Consider the following 26,724-nt stretch of genomic DNA (forward strand, 5'->3'; position numbering starts at 1 on the left):
TGGTTGTTTTATTTACAGGTTTATCCTTTTTATAAAATAAGAACTGGTACACTACACACTTTAAAGTGCTTTAATGACATAAAAATATAGCCAGAAATACAGTACAATAAGAAAAGGAAAAACTTATCTTAAGACTGAAGTCAACAAACTTAAATGACCTAGAAAATATCTTTTCATTGTAAATAAAATGGGTAGAGATAGGAGACATGCTCAGCTGTTTCACCTCATGAACTAATAACTTGTTTCTCTTAGCATTTGAACAGACCACCCACGCGCTGAACTTTGAGAATTTATTCTCTGCATCTACAGTGAAAAATGTCTGCAAACTGAGGTTATGGCTGCACTCAGCTGTTTCAATTTAAACAGACTATATCAGCAATAAATGAAAGCTGATGGATGTATGAAGATGCGGGAAGGAGAGTTCAGAGGGCAGTCATCAGTCATCCGGAGTAGTCTCTGTATGATCGCAGCTGTAATTGTGTGCAGTAAAATATCTGATTGGACATAAATCAATTTTTGTAACTTTGTATAAATCAAAGTGTGTCCGCGCGTGCTCTTAACAGGACATGTGATAATGGATGAAGAGGAGCCAGAAGACCTTGGAGAGATCAGATCTGTTCAAGTTGCTAAAGTGTGTGAAAACAGCTGTTTTTCCGGGGTTTTTTTTCTTTTTCCTAAACGTTTGAAAAGATGTGAAGTGAGCGACCGCTTCCTCGGATGTGGCCCCTCCTCCTTCCTCCAGTCAGCCGTGTCTGCAGCGAGAGGAGGCTGAGCTGCGCGCATCCGTCCGTCCAGCCGGCTGCAGGAGCTGCCGCTGCCGTTGAGCATGTGCTCGGCTCCTGCCCAGGACAGGAGGGACGCTTCCCATCAACACACCTGCCTGCGGGCTTGGATCCCTGAGCGCGCTTTCCGCACTCCAGAGGTACGTTTGCAAGTTTCTGTGCATTGACATCTGTCTCCTTTGCGCCCAAACGCAAAGTTCCGCAGCACCAAACTCGCATTTTCACTTAAAAAGATGCATCTTTATGGATTTCAAAAGGAACCTCCGTGCGCCTGTTTCACTTTTGGAAATTCAAACGCGTGTCCCACCAAATTTATGCGCATAAACAATTGAGTTATTTATAGTCGAGATAGATTGCTGCCGTGCAGCATTACTTCAGGAAAATATCGATTTAACCGTGGATTCTGGATTTTGCCAGCAGAAAAGCTGCTGGATGTGGGAGTAGGTGCGTGACACAGTTGCGGGCTCCGAGGCTGTGTGTTTCTCCCACGCTCCTCAGAGACTCCGCGCTGCAACATCTCGCTGTACATCCTGCACATCAAAGGCGCGCGTGTTGCCCTGGTTCGTGCGTGACTTAACAGCCAAGAAACAGGCATATGCTGCCGAGAAGGAAAAGGCTCTCTGGTGGCCCCTCTCACCTCGCACTAAATAAGAGTTCTTCAGTTGTGAATTTAAAGGCAGAACAGAGTGAATAATTATAATTCATACTGGAATTCACTCCTGTTCTTGCATTTTTGTCCCTATTTTTAATGTGGGGGTTAAGAAAAATGACCAACAAATGACATACTAGTGGTATGATGGGTAAGGAAGATTTGAAAGGAGAAAGAGCAGGAGTGAAGGGTTAGAGGGAGGAGAAGGAGGGGGATAAGAGTGGAAAGTGTGGATGGAAGGGTTTGTGTTCTAATCTGTGTCACCACTGACGCTTGTTCCGCTGTGGATAACTTTGATAGTGTAAATGAAGGAATAAACAAATGCTTCGGGACACATGAAGACAGGGAGTCTGAGTGCATGAGAGGGAGGGAGAGCGCATCATCACCTCCCTGTCTTGCTGCCAGCATCCATGCAGATAGAAAAATTGTCCTCTAATTGGCTCTTTCTGTGGATAAATCACCTCATTATTTTACTTCAAGTAGCTTCCTGTTTGGCATTTGTCATCTGTCAGTTGCTTTTTCCTCCTCCCCCCTCCTCCCCCTCACCTCTCTTTCTTCACTGATTTGTCCCAACCACTGCTCTCTTCTGTTGGTCTCACGTGCATATTTTTGCTTGGCAGTAAACAGGACAGCACACGTGCATCAGAGAATATTCTCGGAACACTTTAGGCCCAGCTGAATTCCAGCTCTACACACACCTCGACACTCACCTTCGACCGTGATTTAAACATTTATGTATAGAAAAGTCCCACTAGTTCTTGTTCTAACTCAAATTTCAAGCACTTTCAACAGAACACATTAACTGTAACTGAGATGTTAATTAGAAGATTCGCATTTTGGGGCAAACTATGACTTTGATTAGGAACCGACCGAGATATTTATGACTGTGACAGAACCATAATTGGATATTTGCTCCGCAGGTATAGACGCAGCTTTAGTGGCAGCCTTAATTAAGGGCTGTAAAGAACCTGGACAGAGGGTCAATAACCCAATTAAAGTGGAGCAGACCCCTGACTCTGCTGCACCGTGTTAACAGAGAGGATTTAAAGGGTCCAAAAATGGTGCAGACACATTATGACGGTATCACTTTAACCAGTAATCATGCTGTTATTATTATCCCATTACTTTTTTAAAATGGAAAAAGAACCTTTTGACCTTTAATGGGATGACGGACAACACTCTGTCCATTTAAATTGTCTGAAAATTGCTGGAACCTGACAGGTCAGGAGTGTGTGTCTTTGTAGAGATCAGGAGGTGACAGTATCGGGAGGAGAACAATAAATGGACAGAAGACAGACTGTTACTGTCATTAATATTCCCACCGTTGCCCTAATTGTGTCTAGCACCATTTATGTACATAATTAAGAGGAAAAAACACTTTATTCCTTTTTTCAACAATTTGCATGAGAGTGTTTAACCTCTGATGCATCCAGGTTAGTGACATAACACACGCACGCACGAGGAAGGAGTCTCCTTTCAAGTCCTCTCTTTAACATATGTACACTTATTTCCAGTGTGAGGGTGTCCCAGACCTTCACGCCACATGTCGCACCTTTAAGACACAGACCTGATGGATAAAATTACGACAACGTGCAGCACATGATGCTCACGCTGCTCCTCAATGGAGGAAGAGCAGCAGAAGCAGCAGAGCTGTCTTTGTGTCCTGTTGTCTTCTACAGAGGAGAACACAGGATCCTTCGCAGCAGCCACGTTGAAATTAAAAACACCCACATACTTTATGCCACTATGAGGTTGCAGGATTCTTGACACTTTTTGTTTGCGTAACTCTGTACCGAGCCGTTTATTTACATCTACACCGCCCTTAACTGATCTGGAAACAGCTGCAGTGCATCTGAAGGTCCCGTCCTGTGTGTTAAAGGAAATAAACAAGCAGGAAGTAAGATACAGAAGGGAATTTTGCCTTCTATTTGTATCTATTTTGCATGTCGTTCGTTGAGAAATCCACCCTCCGCTTTCGCATCATGTAATCCGTTTATGTCTGAGCCTGACTTGGGATGAAAGTTTCATCCACTCGGTATTTATCTGCCATTACAAGACCACTTAAACTCAGCAGGACACCTCGCAACTTTGCACTGCTCTGCCATTTTAGTCCCCATCATGGTGAGCTAGCTGGCTAGAGCATATTTTGGCGTCTCAGTAGGGAGGCCACTTATATTTATTCCCATATAGGACACATTCTGGTGGCACCTAATGGAAATGAGCCCAGGATTAAACCAACGGCTGCCACGATCCTTAGATTTTCCGGGGCAGCCACCAATACTGGAGCCTTCTTGCAGCTTCCCTCGGCTGAATTGATGGTCTGATTAGATTTTTTTTCAGGCAACTCAAAGCATACCTTTGCATCTTAATGAAGGAAACTAAATTTACTCCAGACCGGTGTAACCGTGACGCTTTCAGATATGAAGTTCATGTCAAACCTGTGAAATATGTGGCTGCAGGTATGAATCCATAATAGTGATGCAAGTTTTCGGTCAGTTTTCGTCGGCTTGTTTGTGGCAGCACAGATAAAAACTCACTAAAAATAAGGCAAGTGTGAATTACTGCCATTTTTTTTCCAATTCTTTTTTTTTTGTTGTTCACTTCAAATTGTGATTACAATGAGAGAATTGATTTCACAATTGTGCTCTTGAGGTGGATAATTCCTCTTTTGCACCCTAAGCAGCCACATCTGTGTTCGCCTGCTACAAACACCAGAGCAACAAGGGGTTTGGAGCGTGCATGTGTGTTTTTGTGTGTGTGTGTGCGTGTTTTTTTTTGTTTGTTTTCCGCACTAACACTCACCAGGGACGGCTGTTATGTCCCCTCGGTCTTCTTTTTCCTCTCTGCTTCTTACATGTTGATGAGCATTTCTTCCAGTCGACCCAGCGCTGCAGGCAGGGCGGGGAGCCGGGGCTGTGGCAAATCAGATTTTTAAACAACAAAGACTTGATGTAAAACATCCAGATCAGAGCAGATCTAGTTGTTAGAGCTCTGTGGCAACAGCACCGTCTGAGGGCAAAACTGTGGGGTTCAAACAAAGTCATCATTTTTTTCCCCTTTCATTAGAATCAAATTGGTCCAGACCAGAGTGTTCCAGTGGTGGTACGGCGTCTATCATCAGTCGATATCCCTCTGGTGCCGGTAGAGAAGTTAATTATCCGGCTGCTGAAGTTCTTGTTTAACACACTTTCATTCTTCTCGACCATTCTGTTGCACTTGTTTTATTGGGATCTTTCTATTGCATTTTTGCGACAGTCATCCCATTAAAAAGTAATATCCATGTGCGTATTCCTGCTGCTCGTCCTCTCGCTTTGCGTCATTTCTGCAGCCCGCTAGCTCGTCTCGAAGGAATAGCCAGATTATTTTCGCTGCCATTCATCTTTTTAATCTCTGTGCTGCTTCTTCTGGGAAATACCAGTGTGACATCTGGGCAGCGGTAAACGTTTTCCCGCCTCGTGTTACGCCTTTTCTCGTTTTCGATGTCACGGGTAGCGATTGCGCCGTTGCCTCCTCAGATTTGCAGGCTTATAGAGTCAGGAGGTGTGGGTGTGCAACCAGAACTGCCCTCCCCGATGAGACCTTGATAGCTGGTCATCCAGTCATCGCCATTTTGTAGAGGTTCTGGGTTTGAACTCACTTCAATACCTGAAGATTCAAAATTTTGTCAAGAGGTTAACTCATAAAAAATGATTGCATTTAATCAATGAAATGCAGTTATATATAAAACATATTTATAGACTATATATATATATATATATATATATATATATATATATATATATATATATATATATATATATATATATACACCTATATATATATAGGTGTTTATATAAAATTCATTTTGTTTTAGAAGTTTTTAACATAAGTAATTTAATGAGTTTGTTATACCTGTGTAATTACACCTGGTATAGTTGTGAGCCGAAGGCACCGATGAGCAGACTCTCATCCATTTCACGGCATTTTCACCACTGAAAATTAATTCTCACATGGAGTCAGAATTTGTTGTCAGAGGCGGAAGGTGTTGCTGCGACATGTTACAGCTGATTAAATGTCTCTGATGTGACATTTTCCTGGCCCACCATATGTCAGGCTAGAAGTGAGATCATTGCATTCAGCAAAGCTGTTCTCTAAGTCACCGCTCCCCAGGGAGCCTCTTCCACTTGCAGGAGGCTTAATTAGAGCGCGATTAAAAGCAACACACCTGGCTTCACACTAGCCCGAGTCTCACTCTCAGGTCTGAGGCTGCTGCTTCATGATATACTTTGCTTTTACTGGTTTCAGAATAAAATTGCCCTTTGAGTTAAAGCTTCCTTGAGATTTTCCGATAAATTCGTTGTGGTTCATTTTTTGACGTGCAGGCTCCCTTTTTGCTACTAACGTGTCCGGTTTGTGACAGAGAATGAGATCCAGAGGGGTGCATTGCAGTGTTAAATAGAGTGAGAATGGGTTCCCCTGTACACTACTCTGATGTTCACAGCGGTCAGTTTTCCAAATAATAGTCACAGGAATAGAAAATGTCAATAGAAAATAGTTATATATATATATCCTCTGGGTGCTACTTTGCTTTATGTCCATTTTTTTGTAGTTGCATTTGCACTGGTAATATCAACTGAGAGGTGAAATAAGCAACACATTTTGTCTTTTGTGCAAATTCAGTGTGATGTGATGCTAGCTGTTGCTGATCCTAGCTTAAGAAGTACAGTATCAGCAGGTCAGCGGTCAGCAGTTTTTATGGAACTTGGTTCCTTTGCAGCATGTTGGACTTCAGCATGAATCCATTTGTTGCTGTGCTACCCCTCAAATATCCAGGAATGCCCTAAACTGAGCTTTTATAGCTCTTTAAAATGGAGATTTTCCAGCATTTTTTATGTACTTCAAGTCAAATAAAAATAAAAAAACAATAGGAAGATGCATTTCTTTCTGATGAAGGGCCCTGCTCTTGCAACCTCATCCTGAATGGTTTTAAAATCAGGTAAATTTATTAAGTTTGGCTTCGCAAATGTAACATTTTTCATTAAAGTGCTCTCCTCTCCGTCGCCGCATCATGCAGCCAGATTGCTTTTCCCGCCACCTCTGCAATATCTGTCCATTTGCCAAGCATCTAACCTTTGCAGTTATCCTGCCGCTCTTCGCTGAGGCAATCATCGGCCAGGTCTTTTGTGACTGAAGTGGTCTTTGGGGACCTAATGGCAGCAGAGGTTAGGAACAGGCTGATGTAAGGCTTGCGGGAAGAGAAACCTCTGCTCCTGGGGACATTTTGTTTACAAGTGCTGCTCACGTGGTTTTAACATGTTTCTTCTGCTTTCTCAAATGTACCACGTTGTGTCAAAGCTCACAAACCTTTAACGATCCACTGACTTTTAATACTGAAATTCTCTTTTATAGTGTGTTTACACGCTCCTTTGCCTGCTCTCAGTCCCCGACCAGCCAGTAACCTTCAACGGGAGATCACGCTCTTTGCGTCTTGCACGCAGATCTTCGCTGGCTGTTTTTCCGCAGCCGTGTGTTTTTTTTTCCACTTCCCATTCCCTGTTGTCCCCTTATATTCCTGGGAGATTTGTCATATAGCTCCACACTAAATCACAAATCCATTTACCGGCCTCCTCCTCACCGACACATGCGGTGCTACAGAAGCTTCAGGCTTCCATAATGTCAGTAATTTGCGTATGTTGCTGGAAATAGTTTAAAGACGACTGCTGCTGGTCTCGGGAGACCCTAGTTTCCACCCACATCCTGCTGAATCCACAACGTTCAGAGAAAACGAGAAACAGATCGTGACTATTTGTGCTCCTCACCAGACCAATGACAGCGCAGCAGCGTGTGATTTTGTAAATATCCTCAGTGCCTCCAGCTCGCTTTGTCATTGTCAGGAATTATTTTAACTCCACCACTCGACCCTCTTACTGTCGTTCACAGGTTGGTGACAGAGGTCTCGATGTCATGTGCCTCTGCGCTCTAGCACCTGTGCCCTCATTCGACTCAACGCCCTTTATAACGCGGCTGCCTTGGAAACAGAAACCGGGAGAAAAGGAGTCCGTGGTTTAATGGAGCAGAGTTTATTTGCGCGTGGACTTTCTCTTCTGTGTTCCTTATGCTTTCCTCTTGATGCATTTAGAGGACAAGAAGCTGTGATTTTAATCATTCCATTGATTTCGTGCAGGTGCAAGTAGCCAGTAAGTTAATCAAGCTGATCAACTACAGCTTTTACTGACTGTTTGGATCCAGACATTGATGTGTTGGTAGTGTTGGATTGCAGTACCTCTCGTGTGTCACTGCTAATCCGCGTGTTCTTTGAATGAAGACTTCAAGAAGAAAAATGCCAATTTCAAAATGTATTTAGCAAATAGAACCAATTCAAGATACAAATATTACAGAGCTCCGGGCCAGTTCATAACCCTACAATAACAGAGTCAATTGTCAGGGCATGAAGTCTGACCATCTCACTATCCCTTGGCCCAGTCTTTTATAGAAACACATATGTAAATTATTGATGCTAATTCAGTCCAATCCAGTCCTTCTTCTTGGATGACCTTGTCTTCTTCTTCCCGTCCCATTGGATGCTGACACAGTCCTTGTTCTCCGTTGTCTCCCAAATGGCCAGTTCATAGTTCACCTTCTTCCAGAGGAACTTATCAACACCAGTAAACTATTCTGTCAAGTTTTATGATGGGGTTTAACACTTCCGTCTGAGTGTCTCCTGCTGATTACAACTGTCTAAACAACAATCATGTCAAGGAAGGGTCAACTGACCTTTATTTCACTTACTAAACATTCTACCATTCCTAACTTCTAAAGCGGTTCTAACAAAAAACAGAAACATATGGTACAACACATGATAATAAAATAAACACAATTCTCTTCAGTAGCGTTCACATTTTCAGATGAGGTGCTTTTTTCTCTTTTTTCAGTGTTCACAGGTTTGCAGAATGAGTGATTTTCTATACTTATGCTTATTAAACTTGTTTTTTTGGTGCATGTTTCTTGCTTATTTAAAAGCAAACCGGGATTAGCATATTTGCACTTCACAAGTGGTTTTCTCGCCCCCTAGTGGCAGACTGCAGAATGAGATTTGACATTTCCCCCAACATTGTTAATAATATGCAATTGGATCAAACAAATAACAAAAGAGTGACCTCACTTATTCCCTTTCTTCTGATGAGGTCAGTTTTAAAGTACCTAATTTAATTTGTTGTGCTGTTTGTGGCGTTCCAATGAGAGAGTTGATTGCCTGTGGGCCTGATAATTTGACTTCATTTAATTTGCCTTTCCCCTGAGGTCTGCAGCACATTTATGATGGCCCATTGTTGCTGCCAGCCTCTCATACAGCATGTGTGCAGGTCTCAGATTGTGGCCAAGCCAAAGATGTAATCAGAGATCCTGAATGGAAACAGATTGAAGGTTGTATTAATGCATAATGCAACACCTGTCCTGTTTGGGGATGGATGGATGGATGGGTGGATGGATGGATGGATGGATGGATGGACGGACGGACGGACGGACGAACGGATAAATGGACGGATAATTTTTGACTGTTCTTGCAGCTCATTTTTTAAATATCAATATTGTGTTGTTGTCTCCGCAGTGCCGCCTCCAAGCTGTTACTCGTCCCTCTATCATGGAGGCTTGGGCTGGTGCATCATGGGACCTCATCATTGGTGTGACAGATAAAATATACGAAGGCTGAGAGGTCGTCATGGAGACAGACAGCTACACCTTTGGCCCAGGCACCACTGACTGGGCTGGGACGGCAGCCAGTCTGGAGGGAATGGGAGTCTTTCAGGGGCAGGACGGAGGCTCCTCTAGCAGTCCTGTGTCGGAGTACACGCCGTACTCGCTGGGGTTCCAGGCGCCTCTCACTGCCCTCCTCATGCTGGAGCTGGTGCTGGGTTTCAGCAGTAACCTGACGGTTCTGGTGCTCTACTGCTCGCAGTCCAACTTAGTGGACTCGGTCAGCAATATGGTGACTGTGAACCTGCACGTGTTGGACGTGGCGGTGTGCCTCCTGTGTCTGCCCCTCACCCTGGTTGTTGTTCTGCTCGAACCAGGACCCAACCTGGCTGTCCTCTGCTGCTTCCATGAGGCCTGCGTCACATTTGCCAGCATCGCCACAGCGGTCAACATCCTGGTGATAAGCCTGGACCGGTACGACATTTCAGTTCGGCCAGCCAACAGGTTGTTGACCACGCGCAGAGCGTCGCTGCTCCTGGCTGCTGTGTGGGTCACCTCTGTGGCTGTGTTTTTCATCCCGTTCTTGGAGCTACAGTGGACAAGCGGTGAAGGGGATAATGGACAGTGGACACCCTTCTCGCTGTCACATGACAGAGAGCTGCGGACGTGGCGCAATCGGACATTGCTGTGCATTGGTGCTCATGGCTATCACGCCAGCCTGAGTATGCAGTACCATCTCATCCTGCAGATACCGGTCTTCTTCACCACCGTTTTGGTCATGCTGTTCACCTACTCCAGAATACTGAGAGCTTTAAACATCCGAATCGGCTCCCACATGAAGAAGAGCCAGCGCTTCAGGGGTTCCTCCTGTAAGGGCCTCCACAAGCTACAGAAGAAGAAATCCGGGGTCGGCTCGAACGAGTGTTGGGAGGCGGGTGTGGAGCAGTGCACCACGGATGTCACCAAGCAGCTCAGCCACCCGCCGCTCGCCTCCTCCCCCACCCCGACAGCTACCTCCCCCCCTGTGCTGTCCCCCTCCGCCCCACTGGTTGCATCTGATACGGGCGCTGCAAGGCACATGCCCACCACCATGGGGGTCCAAGCCTCCGTGTCGGCCATTATTGCCCTCAGGAGGGCGGTGCGGCGCCACAGGGACCGACGGGAGCGTCAGAGACGAGTATTCAAGATGTCCCTCATCATCATCACCACCTTCCTTGGCTGCTGGGCCCCCCTCTCCGTGACCAACGTGTTAATCTTGGGTGTGGGCCCGAGTAGCGCTCTCATCAGCGTACGCCTCTGGTTCCTGGCCTTGGCCTATGGCACCACCATCTCCCACCCACTGCTTTATGCCTTCACCCGTCAGAAGCTGCGGCGTGCCCTCAGGGCCAAGGTCAAAAAAAGGGTGGTCTCACTGCTCCAAGTGGACCCTTCACCAGGGGGGACCATCATCCACAACTCCTGGGTGGAGAACCGAAAAACCAACCGGCAGGTGCGCCTGGAAGCGAGTGACGGGACCGACCGCTGCCTGGCTGAGGTCCTGTGAGACTCTCACCAGCCTCCTTTAATTAAAGAGGACTAAATCAATTCTCGGTGTAATTAAAGTCACCTGTGCATGAGGCCACAGCAAACAATGCTAAAATAAACATCCTCGCTCCGGCGTGACTTTTAACATAACCACCAAAAGAAAAACGCAGCTAACGCCGACCTCAGGCAACGGCACACAGCCCGAAAACTCGGACAAATGTTAAACGCAATTTTATGTTTCCACTGTTTTAATGTTTGAATTTGTATGATAGAGCTTGCAGGTATTTAACAAGCGGATGGCAGCTTTAAACATGTACGTATGTATATTTGCTTAAGCTTGTAGTCAGCGCTAAAGTCTTGTATAAATGTCATGTGACAGAAGGCTTAAGGAGGTATTTTCACATCTTTGGTAGAAAAATGGACGACCGTCTGTAAATATGGAGAGAATAGATCAGTTAGCACAGAGATTGAAAACATTTCCAGGCTTTTTATACATCTTTTGTACAAATAAAAGTAAACAATAAAATAACTATTTCCCTGTTTTGACAGCTAACGCTGAGATAAACTGGCCAGTTGGAGATGGATTCCTATAACTATTATAAGACAATATGTTTAATGACACATAAGAACACAAGCACTTTTGGATTAAATACACAGAAAACATATTTTAGGTGATGATTCTAGTTTTCAGTCATGTTACAAGTGCTAATTTGATCCATGTACATGCTGTAAATAATAAATATGAGCAAATAAATAAAATGACTGTGTGTATTTTGCATATCTGTATATTTGACTCTACACATATGATGTGTTGTTCTTCTTGTCACGATGTTTTTTCTATTAATGTGTCGCACTGGTATGATGAATTACGTCCACGAATTTGAAAGTCTCAACTCTTAGCTTGCTGCTTTTGTTTCTGAGGATAATGGATGCCAAAGAGGTGGAGAGAAATGGTATCACAAAGTCACGTTCAGGGCTCTTTATGCTGCCTTAGGCTGTTGCTGTACTGAGCCTTTTTTCCCTCATAATGATGAGGGTAGCCGCAGCACTCTTCATATGGGTCACATAATGATCAACAGTGATTTAGTGCCATACAAAAACATCAAGTACAAAAAAACCACTCCTGTAAGGGGAAAAAAACACCTTTTAATCTTTTTTTAAATTATTTTTTGTTAAAGCACAGACAGCATATGTTTTTTTTGCATACAGCAGCCAGCAACACAATGAGTAGGTACAGCAATATGTCTCAGCATTGTCTTATTGCCGTTGTCATGGCGATGCCGATGAGAACTCGTCCCCCGGTTTCAGTGGGGGCTCACATGTCCAGCAGATGCCCTCCGTAGGCACCGGGCACCTACAGAATCCACAGACATCCTCTCTTTGCTGCGCGCGGGAGCTGAAAAGCTGCCAGCGTGCTGATTTGCGTGGGTTCTGTGCTGCGTGGGAGAGAGGAGCTACAGACCCCTGCGTTGTGGTGGGGGGAGGTCATCTGTGTGGGATGCAGCCCGTAGGACACAAACCTACGCTGGTGGGCCCAGGACTACAGATCATACTGTATGTGCTGCTTTAACGCGACGCAAGAGAGCCCCCTCGTGTACGGATGGCAGACTGCAGCGCACGGGCCGAAATGGCGCAGTTGGGAGAGCGTCAGACTGAAGATCTGAAGGTCCCTGGTTCGATCCCGGGTTTCGGCATTAGGGCTTCTCCTTTTTTCAGTAGGGGAATCTCTCAGATTTACTTCGCAGCAGCTGCGTTTTTATGCTACACCCTGAAAAGCTGTGGCCATTCTCACTTTCGCCTGTTTTAAAAAGTTCTCGCACAAAACAATTATTTGATAATTCGTTTTCCAGTTAAAAGATTAGGTTCCACCGAGACTTGAACTCGGATCGCTGGATTCAAAGTCCAAAGTGCTGACCATTACACCATGGAACCACTTCTTAGCCTTATTAGAACGTTGTAAGAATAAATTTAGAGTTCTTGGATATTGGCTGTATAAAAAATAAATTAAAAAATCTCGAAATTATATTTTTTATTTATGTCCCGGGTGAAACATTAGACCCGTCCAGAATTGGGTGAACACACACGGTAAACTGCATTTATCCAATGTGCAGGTTAAATCCCTTTTTGACTCAAATGTATGTGTGATGGTTCCCTCTGCTGGCCAAATGAAAGATTGCACGAACCAAATTCTTCCACAACAATGTTTTTGAGATCGATCCAATTAAATGTTGTTCAGCCACTGTATAAGATAAACAATTATTAAAAAGTTAAGGTTCCACCGAGATTTGAACTCGGATCGCTGGATTCAGAGTCCAGAGTGCTAACCATTACACCATGGAACCTCAGATACCACCAAACAGGACATTCAAGCAAGATATTTTGAACACCTGTTGAGGTCTTTCAGATATTTCAGGTATCCAGTCTGAGCTACTGGGGGACCGATTCTGATTATGTTTGCCTGTGTGAGAAACTGGTTTCTAAGCATTTTAACAGCATGTAGCACATTTTCAAAACTTAATTTCCAAAGAAACCTTTGCATAAAGAAGATGCATATTGTTATTGAAGTAGACAGAAGCTAGATGACAAATTCAAAGTAAAGTTCCTCGTCGTGCTTTTCTTGTTTATTTGGACATATTTAAAGAAAAAAAAAGCTTCTGGCGTTTGTAAAGACTTTTGGTTTCACTCTTACTCTGTTGTGAAAGTGATGACATTGCAGGTTATCTGGGGAGTGTCCGGCTGGGGAAAATGGACAGACCGGGCTTTCTAATTATAGGCAACATTTTATAAGCAGATTATTGATATTTGTTTACCGGACAAAACCAGGTTCCACCGAGATTTGAACTCGCATCGCTGGATTTAAAGTCCTGAATCCAGCGATCCTAGTTCAAATCTCGGTGGAACCTTAACTTTTTAATAATTGCTCATGTTATACAGTGGCTGAACAACATTTAATTGCATCGATCTCAAAAACATTGTTGTGGAAGAATTTGGTTCGTGCAATCTTTCATTTGGCCAGCAGAGGGAACCATCACACATACATTTGAGTCAAAAAGGGATTTAACCTGCACATTGGATAAATGCAGTTTACCGTGTGTGTTCACCCAATTCTGGACGGGTCTAATGTTTCACCCGGGACACAAATAAAAAATATAATTTCGAGATTTTTTAATTTATTTTTTATATATCCAATATCCAAGAACTCTATAATTATTTTTACAACTTTCTAATAAGGCTAAGAAGTGGTTCCATGGTGTAATGGTCACTTTGGATTTTCAGCTGGACTCGTCCGGGGAAATTTTGGAGGTATAAATCAATCACCGTCGATATGATTGGTGAATCCAACATTTCCGTGGATATGATTGGTGAATCCAACATTTCCGTCGATATGATTGGTGAATCCAAAATTCCGCTCCTACTGACCTATCACAGCGCTCAAATGTTGGACAACCGGCAGGTTGATCCACCTCAAGCTCCACCTCCTCATTTTCGCAGCTTTAATTGCGCGCAACCACTTCATTCGTTTCTTGGTAGAAAACGGAAAATAAACAATATTGACATGGTGAGTGTTTTAGCGACACATACGAAATGGCCGATTATATAACATTCGGGAGAACTAGCGTTGTTTTCGAAGTTGTCATGTCGTCGTCGTGTTATATGTTCGCGTTTCGCGAGTCTTCGCTAGCCGCTAGTTGCAAATACGTCGACGGGTTTTTGCAAAACTACAATAGAGTCATCGGATAAAGTGTGCGCTTGTGACATATTAGCGGTTTGGAGTAATTACTCCTTTATTACATTGTGGTCTGTACTCCCCCACCCCCACCCCCACTGCTGCTACTACAGTGGAGCGACTTTTGATTGGGGGGGGGGGGGGGGGGGGGGGTGGAAGTCTATTTCACACTTATTTTACTGACAACGCTGTAGTTTCGTTACTTTATTAGCAGTAATGATTCAGTAACATTATAGTATCAATAAATTATTATATACAGTAGAGTGTGTTACTCATGTGCTGCTGATCTGAGCGTCAAATCTTCACACACACAGCCAGCTGCAGCAGCTGTCTCTCAAGCTCCTGCTCCTGGTCCTGCCCCTGCCCCTGCTCCTGCCCGTGCCCGTGCCCCTGCCCCTGCCCCTGCCCCTGCCCCTGCTCCTGCTCCTGCCCCTGCTCCTGCTCCTGCTCCTGGTCCTGCCCCTGCTCCTGCCCCTGCTCCTGCTCCTGCCCCTGCCCCTGCCCCTGCCCCTGCTCCTGCTCCTGCCCCTGCCCCTGCTCCTGCTCCTGCCCCTGCCCCTGCCCCTGCCCCTGCCCCTGCTCCTGCTCCTGCCCCTGCTCCTGCTCCTGCCCCTGCCCCTGCCCCTGCTCCTGCTCCTGCCCCTGCCCCTGCCCCTGCTCCTGCTCCTGCCCCTGCTCCTGCTCCTGCTCCTGCTCCTGCTCCTGCCCCTGCCCCTGCTCCTGCCCCTGCCCCTGTCCCTGCTCCTGCTCCTGCTCCTGCTCCGGCAATGGTATTTGGATAGTTATTCACATTTAAAAACTGACAATAATGGTTTGGCATTTTGTTTACTTTTAGTTTGACAATATATGATATCTTTTGCTTTATTTTGATTCAGTTCAACAAGTCAAAATTCGGAGGGAGACATGTTGCAGCTGCAACTCCAAATTTAAGCATGGCGCGGAAGTTTACAAAGGTATGTAGGGTTTTAAATGGAATAGTAATATTTGCAGCTATAACAGAAGAGACTTAGATGGACTGCGATGCTTCACAGACCCAAGTCACTGCTGGCACCAGCCAGACCCCACCTCCAGCCAGACCCCACCTCCAGCCAGACCCATCTCCAGCCAGACCCCACCTCCAGCCAGACCCACCTCCAGCCAGACCCCACCTCCAGCCAGACCCACCTCCAGCCAGACCCATCTCCAGCCAGACCCATCTCCAGCCAGACCCCACCTCCAGCCAGACCCACCTCCAGCCAGACCCCACCTCCAGCCAGACCCACCTCCAGCCAGACCCCACCTCCAGCCAGACCCACCTCCAGCCAGACCCCACCTCCAGCCAGACCCACCTCCAGCCAGACCCCACCTCCAGCCAGACCCACCTCCAGCCAGACCCCACCTCCAGCCAGACCCACCTCCAGCCAGACCCCACCTCCAGCCAGTATCGCTGCCCCAGTAAGTCGTGACACAAACCACTTCTCAAATACAACTCAAGCAAACCTAAACCTATAAAACAAATACAGAGAGAAATAATAGAGCAATCAAAGTGCAAATGTTGCTCTAATTGTGAAAAATGACAGCAGGCTAATATCTTAAACATCAGATTCAATGGCAATGTGATTAGAATGTAAATTATAATGTAAATCAGATTGCCACAAATGTGAGTGTCTTCTTTTCCTTTTGTCTACAGACTCCACCAGCTGCTGTCCACAGTTCCCCGTCTTCTTCAGGAGTGTCTGCCACTGTGTCTGTAAGTAATACTAGATTAAATTTAATGTTGTGTAGAGCATGAGATGTGGTCATTAACAGTGTCGGCTGTATTGTCGTTTTGTTGATTTGGTTCTGTTTTGTCTTTTGTATAGACTGCTGCCTCCAGCCCTCTTGAGTCCACTCTTGGGACACCAGCAGGAAATCAGCTGCCCCGTTTATGGTCAAATACCTTGCCGGTTGAAGACCATAAATGGATTTCTAAGCGGCTTTTCCGAACTGGACCCAAGGGAAAGCTGGAGCTTCAGGACCACCTGAAGCTCTGGTACTTCCCACCTCAGCCCAGCGAGGTGTATAATCAGGCTCCAGGTCCAGACCGCTTTTTCGCCCATCCACTTGTCTGGATGCCGTACAAGTTGTGGAAGGTGAAGGTGGTCTGTCCCAACCAGGGCTGTGGGCTGCACCAACTAACTGGTGCGGGCCTGCATAAGAGGGCACGGCAGGTACTGGATGTAGATCGGACCTACAACATGGTGGCAGAAACTTTAATCTGCAATAAGTGTAAATCCTCCCATGTGTCATGGAGCCAGACTGTGCTCACACAGCTGGACCTGGCACATCGGTCAGAATTTAGGGTCATCCTTACACGAAAGTGAGTATTTTCTTTCTCGCCATGTCTTACACACAAGTTCGTACAATATTCTTACTGATATGTTTTCTATCTATATCCAAGGTACGCTTGTGATATAAGGGTGATCCGGCTTCTGCGGGACAGAGGACTGGGCAACAGTCCGACTCGTGTCCTGAAGCAGCTGAGGGAGAACCACACAGAGGAGTGGCTGAACCGAGTGGCACGGTTCACCACGGAGTGTGTGGACTTCCTCCAGCGGCCAGGACTGCTGCCCATGGTCTTCCCTGAGCCTCCACAACCTGCTGTGGTGCCTAGCTGTAAGTGGCTGCTGTCAGTTTACAGCCAGGACATCCTGACGAGGATGGAGGACATCCAGGCCCGGATCACATCCGTGTACGGGTCCATTTTAAAAATGGATTCCACAAAAAAGGTTACTAAAAATATTTCTAAAAATGTCTGCTGACATTATATATATTATTATATCATTGCAATTAGCACAGTGTCATTTTTCTCAATCATCATCACGGAGGTCCTATACATTTTATGTGTTTCAGATCACAAAGAAGTTGGCAGGGACGGCAAAGGGGACAGCACTCTGGCTGACTTCAGTTGGCAATGAGTATGGCCAGATACTCATGAGTGTGCTGACCGCTCAGGAGGGAGCAGGCCTGGACCTGATGGCTGCAGGTCTAATGAGAAGATTCCAGGAGGCTGGTGTGGATCCCCCTCCAATGTGCAGGTTAAATCCCTTTTTGACTCAAATGTATGTGTGATGGTTCCCTCTGCTGGCCAAATGAAATATTGCATGAACCAATTTCGTCCACAACAATGTTTTTGAGATCGATGCAATTAAATGTTGTTCAGCCACTGTATAACATGAGCAATTATTAAAATGTTAAGGTTCCACCGAGATTTGAACTCGGATCGCTGGATTCAGAGTCCAGAGTGCTAACCATTACACCATGGAACCTCAGATACCACCAAGCAGGACATTCAAGCAAGATATTTTGAACACCTGTTGAGGTCTTTCAGATATTTCAGGTATCCAGTCTGAGCTACTGGGGGACCGATTCTGATTATGTTTGCCTGTGTGAGAAACTGGTTTCTAAGCATTTTAACAGCATTTAGCACATTTTCAAAACTTAATTTTCAAAGAAACTTTTGCATAAAGAAGATGCATATTGTTATTGAAGTAGACAGAAGCTAGATGACAATTTCAAAGTAAAGTTCCTCGTCGTGCTTTTCTTGTTTATTTGGACATATTTAAAGAAAAAAAAAGCTTGTGGCGTTTGTAAAGACTTTTGGTTTCACTCTTACTCTGTTGTGAAAGTGATGACATTGCAGGTTATCTGGGGAGTGTCCGGCTGGGGAAAATGGACAGACCGGGCTTTCTAATTATAGGCAACGTTTTATAAGCAAATTATTGATATTTGTTTACAGGACAAAACCAGGTTCCACCGAGATTTGAACTCGGATCGCTGGATTCAAAGTCCAAAGTGCTGACCATTACACCATGGAACCATTTCTTAGCCTTCTTAGAAAGTTGTAAGAATAAATTTAGAATTCTTGGATATTGGATGTATAAAAAATTAAATAAAAAATCTCGAAATTATATTTTTTATTTATGTCCCGGGTGAACCATTAGACCCGTCCAGAATTGGGTGAACACACACGGTAAACTGCATTTATCCAATGTGCAGGTTAAATCCCTTTTTGACTCAAATGTATGTGTGATGGTTCCCTCTGCTGGTCAAATGAAATATTGCACGAACCAATTTCGTCCACAACAATGTTTTTGAGATCGATGCAATTAAATGTTGTTCAGCCACTGTATAACATGAGCAATTATTAAAAAGTTAAGGTTCCACCGAGATTTGAACTCGGATCGCTGGATTCAGAGTCCAGAGTGCTAACCATTACACCATGGAACCTCAGATACCACCAAGCAGGACATTCAGGCAAGATATTTTGAACACCTCTTGAGGTCTTTCAGATATTTCAGGTATCCAGTCTGAGCTACTGGGGGACCGATTCTGATTATGTTTGCCTGTGTGAGAAACTGGTTTCTAAGCATTTTAACAGCATGTAGCACATTTTCAAAACTTAATTTCCAAAGAAACCTTTGCATAAAGAAGATGCATATTGTTATTGAAGTAGACAGAAGCTAGATGACAAATTCAAAGTAAAGTTCCTCGTCGTGCTTTTCTTGTTTATTTGGACATATTTAAAGAAAAAAAAAGCTTGTGGCGTTTGTAAAGACTTTTGGTTTCACTCTTACTCTGTTGTGAAAGTGATGACATTGCAGGTTATCTGGGGAGTGTCCGGCTGGGGAAAATGGACAGACCAGGCAACGTTTTATAAGCAAATTATTGATATTTGTTTACTGGACAAAACCAGGTTCCACCGAGATTTGAACTCGGATCGCTGGATTCAAAGTCCAAAGTGCTGACCATTACACCATGGAACCATTTCTTAGCCTTCTTAGAAAGTTGTAAGAATAAATTTAGAATTCTTGGATATTGGATGTATAAAAAATTAAATAAAAAATCTCGAAATTATATTTTTTATTTATGTCCCGGGTGAACCATTAGACCCGTCCAGAATTGGGTGAACACACACGGTAAACTGCATTTATCCAATGTGCAGGTTAAATCCCTTTTTGACTCAAATGTATGTGTGATGGTTCCCTCTGCTGGCCAAATGAAATATTGCACGAACCAATTTCGTCCACAACAATGTTTTTGAGATGGATGCAATTAAATGTTGTTCAGCCACTGTATAACATGAGCAATTATTAAAAAGTAAAGGTTCCACCGAGATTTGAACTGAGATCGCTGGATTCAGAGTCCAGAGTGCTAACCATTACACCATGGAACCTCAGATACCACCAAGCAGGACATTCAGGCAAGATATTTTGAACACCTCTTGAGGTCTTTCAGATATTTCAGGTATCCAGTCTGAGCTACTGGGGGACCGATTCTGATTATGTTTGCCTGTGTGAGAAACTGGTTTCTAAGCATTTTAACAGCATTTAGCACATTTTCAAAACTTAATTTCCAAATAAACCTTTGCATAAAGAAGATGCATATAGTTATTGAAGTAGACAGAAGCTAGATGACAAATTCAAAGTAAAGTTCCTCGTCGTGCTTTTCTTGTTTATTTGGACATATTTAAAGAAAAAAAAAGCTTCTGGCGTTTGTAAAGACTTTTGGTTCCACAATTACTTTCCTGTTACTCTATTATGAAAGTGATGACATTGCAGATTATTGATATTTGTGAACCGGGCAAAATCAGGTTCCACCGAGATTTGAACTCGGATCGCTGGATTCAGAGTCCAGAGTGCTAACCATTACACCATGGAACCACGTAAACGTTGAATTATGAGATATAATTTCGCTGTTTCTAGTTGTTTCTTCTATAGTTATTTGTTCCCTAAAACACACGGTGTCTCCTTATGTGTGAATGAAGACACCACGCGAAGATCTGGTGGATGGTCATGAAGCCTGAAACACGCACCGCTTTTGCTCAGTGCGAGCAGTCGCCACCAGGTGGCGCCAGCGCGCACTGAGGCGCCTTCATTCTGACCCTGAAATACTGTATATTTCAGACGTTTTGCTGCCTTTCACGGGGAAATTCTCACCCGAATCAGCTTCAGAGATCCGAGCAGACAACAGGGGGTTTGGTAAAAACTGTGTTTTATTTATTTTTTGACATGTAAAACATTCATGCTCCAAAACTATTGTTGTTAAATGGAATGTTGTACATATTATCATCATTACAATGACACAACCATATGACAGGGAGGCCAGATAAACAAACAAACAAACAAACAAATAAATAAATAAACACCTACAAGAATGATTTAGTGTCAAACAACATCTGCTGCCAGATTTGCAGGTCAAAACTTAAACTTTTCTATAAACCTTTAGAGTCGTTACACTTATGGTGAAGAAACATTTTATAAATTTAAAAACACATGTTTACGCATAACTATATGGCTCTTAGACAACATCTCACATGAAACTGTAAACCCATAGTGCATGAGCGGACGCGCGCACGCACACACTCACACAAAAACACACACACACACACTCACAATGAGAGAGAAACTGCCTCTATGATTTTTTTAAAATACAGAAATTATGACATTCAATAACAACACATCTGACTTAAAATAAGTGTAACGTTTTTAAAAACAATATTTAACTGTTCACAGAAGAGGCAAGCGGGGTCACATTTGATTGGGGTAAGAAGTAGGCCCTCCAACCTGGCTGTACTCAGATGGGGGACTGAAGCTTCCCTGGCTGTATTGCTGCTGGCCAAAGGTTCCAGCCTGTTTCTCTGACGTCTGGCCTGCAAGTTTGGCGGCATTTTTGTGCCAACTGGTCTCCTTAAAGACGAACCAGATGTTCCCGGCCCAGAGGACAAAGTTAAGAAACCCAAAAGCCTGAAAGACCAAATGTGACAGTCAGCAGCACTAAATAATCACCTATACCAAACAAAGACATTTGGGTTCTAGGTACCTACCACCGAGGTGTTGAGGCCTGACCAGCGCGGCCCGTGCACAGATCCACACTTGTTAGTCGGGATTTTACAGGCAGAGACGAGGAGCTGAACCTCGTCTGGGTCGGTGGCCATTTTCACGTCAGAAAGGGCCTTGGCCCAAGCAGAGGAGCTGACCAGCCACATGAAGGAGAAGACGACAGTCACCACAAAGTCCTGGGGAACACAAAACACCGCCACACCATCAAAGGAGGGTGACAGCCAAGCTACAGTGATTTAAGAGACCGCCGCACTCACAATGAGCGGCCCCCGGTTGTTCTCGCGGTACTTGTTCTGAAGGAAGATGTAGACGATGGTGGCCACGAGGGAGTACAAGAAGGCAAAAACAGCAATGGTGACGAAAAACTCTGCGGAGGACGAGTAGTCTCCGGTGAGGAACACCCGTTCTCTCCTTATCCCCTCACACGCGGGGGCTTCAAAGGACACCTGGTGCAACCTGAGACAGGGGAACAGGAACAGGGGTCACGTCAGGAGCCTCCGGCTCGCTGTCAGGGGGGGATGTTCTTGATGATAGTCCACCAGTCACCTGAATGGATACGCAAAGTCGACTCCAATGCTGAGGTTGCTCCTGGCCTTCTCCATGCAGTCCACGCTCAGCCTCAGCTGTCCGGAGTAACCCCCACAAGTCGCAAAGGCAAAAATGGCAAAAAGCTGAAGAAGATGAGCAAAAAGGATGGGATGCATATTCTAAACAGATTTCCATATAAAGCTTCAACAGCCTCCAGAGTTCTCCCCACCACCATCACCATAATCAGACCCGACTCTTGGGTCCACCCCCACCCCCCAGATCACAGGGAACTGGAGGAGCTTCTTGCCAGCAGCAAGGCCGAGAAGACGTCTTAAATGTCTGAACCTCCAGCACATCTGGAGGCTACAAAGGAGTCTGGGCACAATCAGATCTCACAGCTGGACGACTCAATACACCCAGAGGAGATGGTCCACTGTGCAGATATGAATACGCGTCGATAGCTGAAGAGTGATAAATGTCATTGTCACCAGACCGTATGATCAGAATCAGATGGAGCTCTCTCCCACATGTCAATGTTACCTTTGTTGTTCTTATCTGTCTGTGATTTAAACCACAAATGCCACAAGAGCCGCTTAATGGGTGTCATCTGCATCCCAACAAATAGCAGAAGTGACCAAGGGAAGAGAATAAGTACTGCCGCATAATTATCACAGGCGTCTCCATTTAAACGTCAGCGTTTCTCCCTCCCCCTCTTCTTAATGCAGATGCCCCCTCTCTCTGTGATTATCAGACTGAGTTTAGCCCCTCTCATTTCTGACTGGGGCCTTTGAACAGGAGAGCGTGGCATTGTGTGAAAGGGTGGGTGCTAAGCCCTGTGCCCCCGCCTGTTTATCTGCTTCTACCAGCTGGGGCTCCTCGGGAACACGTGCGCGAGAGAAAAAAAACACAAATAAAATATGGTCTGCATTGCAAACAAAACAATAAAACATCAATAGATATTTCCACTGCACTTCTGGTAATATTCATTTGCATATACTGAAATGTAAGTGGGCATAATCAAAATAGGCTATCATGGCTTCGAATGATGTTGAGAAGAGGTCTGATATGCCATCAGGCAAACAGTGGGAAATATGTCTGCGATTTCCCGCCATCTAGTGGCGAAAAGATATAATTGCCTAAATTATCTGGGCATTTTGTAACAACGGGATGCAGGTCGAGTGTCCGGGGGAAACAAGTCTTCAAGTTAACTTCAGGTTTATGTGGATTGACTAGCTAACAAGCTACAGCTTCTGATTCCCTTCGAGAAAGAGAGAAATCAGCACGCGTGTGGTTCAAGGAGTCAACAACATCATCGTGCTGATATGATGTTAAGCTCCTTTCTGCCAGCGCAGCTATTCCCAGTCACCGGACATGTCAGCGAGATCATGCTGTTCCAAAACAGCGTCCAGCTTTCTGCATCCTTGTACTGGATCAAAGAAACCGATTAGATCAGAGTGTGCTCATCATATTCTCCATTATCAGGTCCTGCTCCATTATCACTATGGACCTTGTGAATTGCACTTGTTTTTTATGGCTTATCTGCACTGAAGAACCATTTTATTTGTACATATAGTCTCAATATGGTGTCTGTCCTTGTTAAAGTCAGTGTTGAAAGACCCAGTTTCATTCGTGTGCAAACGTACGAGACTGGAGTGTAAAAATACCCCACTTTCAGGCAAATGCATTAGCTACACACACGTGTGCACACACACAAAACAGAGAGCAGCTGTCGGACATGGAGGCCGAACGAGGAAGACCGACAAATAAACAGAAACTGGGAACGTGCACGATGAGAAATGTCACCCTTAAAACCTGCTATTAACTGGATAAAGATGGGCCCTCGTGTAAATGGTAGGAGATGAGAACGGGGGATGGGGCACCTCAACACGACGCCCCGGTTTCTGCACCTCATTAAGCGGTCGAGCCTTATCTTGGCTGCTAAATTACAGAAAGCCCATGTGATAACCACAAGCCTGCCTGTGAGAGCTGCCTGATCTGTGCTTCAGCAGCACCATAGAACAAAATCACAAGCTCATTTAGTGGAGACTAATCCGTTCCTGTGGTGGTGGTGGTGGTGGGGGGGGGGGGGGGTCTGGATGCATCTTCCCAACCGTCTCTTTTTACCCAACAACAGGCACCTTTAAAAAATGGTTTCCCTTTCTGAACCCTGACAGACTGAAGTGTGCACGCCGAGTGTGCACGAGGCAACATCCCGAAGACGTCGAAAATAAGGGGCACGTTTTCTTGCCCGGTCTCTTCCCATGTCAGAGGGAATTGGGTGGTTTGATTGACAGAAGGCAGATCTTTGATGTGTCATCTCTCATGTAACAGCAGCAGCTGAGGCCTCTTTTTCATCATCACCCTCCCCCACGTGCGTGTGAGCGTGCGTGAGTGTGTGTGAGCGTGTTTGTCTGCAAAAATATTTCTCAAACATTAAGTAAAAATCTGCTGACAGACGCATGTAAAAATCACAGCAAAAGACCAAAATTACCCCCGTACATGTAATATTACACGTGTCCTTTAAGAAGTGCTCTCTCTCTCTCACACACACACACTCACACTCACACACACACACACACACACACATTTATGCATATGGCAAAAGACACTGCCATACAGTAGAATGTTGAGGAGGATATCACTGACAATTGTTTCGGGCTTTGCTTGACTCGGAAGCCAAACTCTTAAAGGACTCTCTCTCTGTGGGTCACCCTGAAGTTTGCTGTGATCCAGGAAGCTGCTGAGCTGAAAGAGTGTTTCTAAAATTCCTGCATGGAGACGATGCAGCAACCACAAAGATGCATCCGCGTGTGGGGGAAAAAACAGCTATATCTTTTGCCTCATGGGCTCAATCAACTGCAAAGTTTTGCTCTTTCTCACACTCACACACCCACCCACACACACACACACACCTACACACACACACACACACAAAGTGAAGAGTTTGGGCACATCTCAAAGGACAGCTTCTGCATGAGTTGGTCCTTGCTGGAGAGGAGGCGACCTTACAGCTGTTACAGCAGGATATGCCAGCCACTGCCAGAGCAGCACAAAACACACACACACACACACACACACACACACACACACACATACACACACAGAGTTAGAAGTCCTTCTAACGACAGATTCCATCCTCGGTAACAGACAAAAACATAACCTTTAACTAACCCACACCAGTCACCCATCCAGACCAGGATTCGTTAGCGTTACGTAAATGTGGAGGAGATTTTCAGGCCTGGGGCCACAGGAGACGTGTGTGTCGGCTGGTGTGGGAGCGAGGACTGTAATGTACCGCAGGGCTTTTGATAATGAAGAACACAAATACACCAGCTCGCTCCGCCTGTCAGACTCCAGATCGTTTCAGTCTGAAAGTATCCTGAGTTCCATCCCAGAACTGGAGTTCCTTCAGATCACAGGGCCAAATTAGCATCACAGAAGAGGATTTTCTGCCATTTTCATTTCCATTTGTACATGTTTGGGGGGGGTTGAATAGTAAAATACCAGAGCTGTATGTCTCTCTTTCTCTCTCACACACACGCGCGCGCGCTCATGCACGCGCACACACACAGTCCATTTGTGCCCAGGCTGAACAGCCTCATGGCTGCAGCATTTTCTGAAGTCACATCAAAGCAAACCACACATCTCCGTCTGCCTCCAGGCTTTTCAACTGTATGCGCTAAGTACAATAATCTACAGAGCCAGCAGCGAGGCGGAAAGAGGTAGTAAAGACTGGATCCAAGCGGAGCGAGGACCACTGATGGCCCCTGTTATCACTGGAATGAAACTGGGACAATTTCGTGGAGTGGCGCGAATTGCTGGTTCAAATACGCAGGACACTCGCTTCCCTGGTTTCGGTGGTTTAACGGAGAGAGAGAGAGAGAAAGAAATCCTTACATAAACGTAAGCAATTTAGTCGAATTAGTCCAGGGGGGCGCGGTGGTTTTGGTCCATCACTCCGTGGAACCCACATATACACCCGCACTGACGCACCAAAATCTGAACCGATGCGATAAAGTTGCACCAATTTGTGGACTCGAAAAGCAAACACGCGAGTCGACACGCTGGCGGTTATTAAACGCTGCATATATGTTTGCTCTTATTGTTTCACATAAATAAATGTATCGGGGGTGGGGAAAAAACAACAAAGTTCTAACTCACCCATTCCAGGACGCGGATAAAGCCCAGGGGCAGTTTTAACACATGAAACGTCCCCATAGACGCGAGCTGCAGGCGGACAGAGAGCAAATGTCATTTAAATGACCAATTAAGAACACGACGTCCAATTTGAATGATAATCTAACACACTTAGGAGTAACTGTAATCTTGCTTCGTTGCTTTTACGCACCTGATCGGTCGTGTCCATCTCACCGACGAGCTACTTTTTTTGTCCTACTTCTTTAGATCGATGTAAACAGGCGCTCGAACAACAAGCCGAGACTCGGTGGACGCTCCTGCCGTTTCTCTCCGACGGCTCCGTTTCCGAGTCCGTACGGAAACAGCCGAGTCCTTTAGTCTGGTTCTCTCCCAAGGACGCGGTTTGCCATGGAGACAGGCGCTGTCAACAAAGAGCAACCGATTCGTTGTGTGTTTTTACAAAATATGGTTATTAACGTGTTTCCTGGAGAGAGTTTTGGAAATTCTTTTCCAGATTTTTGCCGACCTAAAGATTGAGCAATTGAAGTCGCCAGTTGATTTTGATGCATTGGACGTGATCAGATTTATTTTGGGGGGAAATGGCTCGAACATTTAGCAACAACAAACATGGTGTCTATTCAATCGATCAGGTTCCTGGAACATTCATTAAATGGATCCCGTACTGGTCAGAATGATAAAGCATATTTACAGGGATTGTTGATGGCGTTATTTTGATAGTTAACTTGTTAAATATATGAAAATGAATGTTCTTCTGTTGAAAAACCTCCAAATAACATCTAATTATTCGCTTTTGAAATTTCTGACCAGGGCCACTGAATATTTTTG

General features: G+C 45.0%; 3 protein-coding genes, 2 long non-coding RNA genes and 9 other non-coding genes across 19 annotated transcripts; 5 read left to right on the top strand and 9 right to left on the bottom strand.

The window, feature by feature from the left end:
- Positions 1–728: 728 nt before the first annotated feature.
- Positions 729–11,389, top strand: LOC101066286 (G-protein coupled receptor 22-like). The gene is made up of 2 exons (XM_029827424.1): positions 729–922; positions 9,017–11,389. The coding sequence occupies exon 2, from the start codon at positions 9,128–9,130 to the stop codon at positions 10,643–10,645; it is 1,518 nt and encodes a 505-aa protein (XP_029683284.1). The 5' UTR covers positions 729–922; positions 9,017–9,127; the 3' UTR covers positions 10,646–11,389.
- An 858-nt stretch (positions 11,390–12,247) lies between these two features.
- Positions 12,248–12,320, top strand: trnaf-gaa (transfer RNA phenylalanine (anticodon GAA)). The gene has a single exon. It is a non-coding gene; the product is annotated as a tRNA-Phe (tRNA).
- A 166-nt stretch (positions 12,321–12,486) lies between these two features.
- trnaq-uug (transfer RNA glutamine (anticodon UUG)) lies at positions 12,487–12,558 on the bottom strand. Its single transcript has one exon. It is a non-coding gene; the product is annotated as a tRNA-Gln (tRNA).
- A 338-nt stretch (positions 12,559–12,896) lies between these two features.
- Positions 12,897–12,968, bottom strand: trnaq-cug (transfer RNA glutamine (anticodon CUG)). Its single transcript has one exon. It is a non-coding gene; the product is annotated as a tRNA-Gln (tRNA).
- A 2,104-nt stretch (positions 12,969–15,072) lies between these two features.
- LOC115246839 (uncharacterized) lies at positions 15,073–15,502 on the top strand. Its single transcript, XR_003885930.1, has 3 exons — positions 15,073–15,123; positions 15,229–15,306; positions 15,385–15,502. It is a non-coding gene; the product is annotated as an uncharacterized lncRNA (long non-coding RNA).
- A 228-nt stretch (positions 15,503–15,730) lies between these two features.
- Positions 15,731–16,311, top strand: LOC115246841 (uncharacterized). The gene is made up of 3 exons (XR_003885932.1): positions 15,731–15,787; positions 16,023–16,082; positions 16,195–16,311. It is a non-coding gene; the product is annotated as an uncharacterized lncRNA (long non-coding RNA).
- A 241-nt stretch (positions 16,312–16,552) lies between these two features.
- On the top strand, positions 16,553–20,684 carry LOC115246838 (uncharacterized). Of its 5 annotated transcripts, none has more exons than XM_029826511.1 (4): positions 16,553–16,691; positions 16,773–17,100; positions 17,225–17,409; positions 20,278–20,684. In XM_029826511.1, exons 1-4 carry the CDS (start codon positions 16,570–16,572, stop codon positions 20,354–20,356), a joined length of 714 nt encoding a protein of 237 aa, XP_029682371.1. In that variant the 5' UTR covers positions 16,553–16,569; the 3' UTR covers positions 20,357–20,684. The 5 variants fall into 5 exon arrangements, with proteins under 5 accessions (XP_029682371.1, XP_029682375.1, XP_029682374.1 ...); XM_029826515.1 differs by lacking the exon at positions 20,278–20,684 and adding an exon at positions 18,111–18,601; XM_029826514.1 differs by lacking the exon at positions 20,278–20,684 and adding an exon at positions 18,371–18,601.
- On the bottom strand, positions 17,569–17,640 carry trnaq-cug (transfer RNA glutamine (anticodon CUG)). Its single transcript has one exon. It is a non-coding gene; the product is annotated as a tRNA-Gln (tRNA).
- Positions 18,120–18,191, bottom strand: trnaq-uug (transfer RNA glutamine (anticodon UUG)). Its single transcript has one exon. It is a non-coding gene; the product is annotated as a tRNA-Gln (tRNA).
- Positions 18,530–18,601, bottom strand: trnaq-cug (transfer RNA glutamine (anticodon CUG)). Its single transcript has one exon. It is a non-coding gene; the product is annotated as a tRNA-Gln (tRNA).
- On the bottom strand, positions 19,066–19,137 carry trnaq-uug (transfer RNA glutamine (anticodon UUG)). The gene has a single exon. It is a non-coding gene; the product is annotated as a tRNA-Gln (tRNA).
- On the bottom strand, positions 19,476–19,547 carry trnaq-cug (transfer RNA glutamine (anticodon CUG)). The gene has a single exon. It is a non-coding gene; the product is annotated as a tRNA-Gln (tRNA).
- Positions 19,963–20,034, bottom strand: trnaq-cug (transfer RNA glutamine (anticodon CUG)). The gene has a single exon. It is a non-coding gene; the product is annotated as a tRNA-Gln (tRNA).
- Positions 20,349–26,331, bottom strand: LOC101066516 (synaptoporin). 2 transcript variants are annotated; one of them, XM_029826510.1, is made up of 6 exons: positions 26,090–26,331; positions 25,903–25,968; positions 21,760–21,836; positions 21,471–21,669; positions 21,198–21,389; positions 20,349–21,117 (listed from the first exon to the last, which is right to left on the bottom strand). In XM_029826510.1, exons 1-6 carry the CDS (start codon positions 26,105–26,107, stop codon positions 20,902–20,904), a joined length of 768 nt encoding a protein of 255 aa, XP_029682370.1. In that variant the 5' UTR covers positions 26,108–26,331; the 3' UTR covers positions 20,349–20,901. The 2 variants fall into 2 exon arrangements, with proteins under 2 accessions (XP_029682370.1, XP_003973634.1); XM_003973585.2 differs by having other exon boundaries at positions 21,760–21,884; positions 26,090–26,289.
- Positions 26,332–26,724: the final 393 nt, after the last annotated feature.

Source organism: Takifugu rubripes, chromosome 19, assembly GCF_901000725.2.
Source record: "Takifugu rubripes chromosome 19, fTakRub1.2, whole genome shotgun sequence".
NCBI lineage: Eukaryota > Metazoa > Chordata > Actinopteri > Tetraodontiformes > Tetraodontidae > Takifugu > Takifugu rubripes.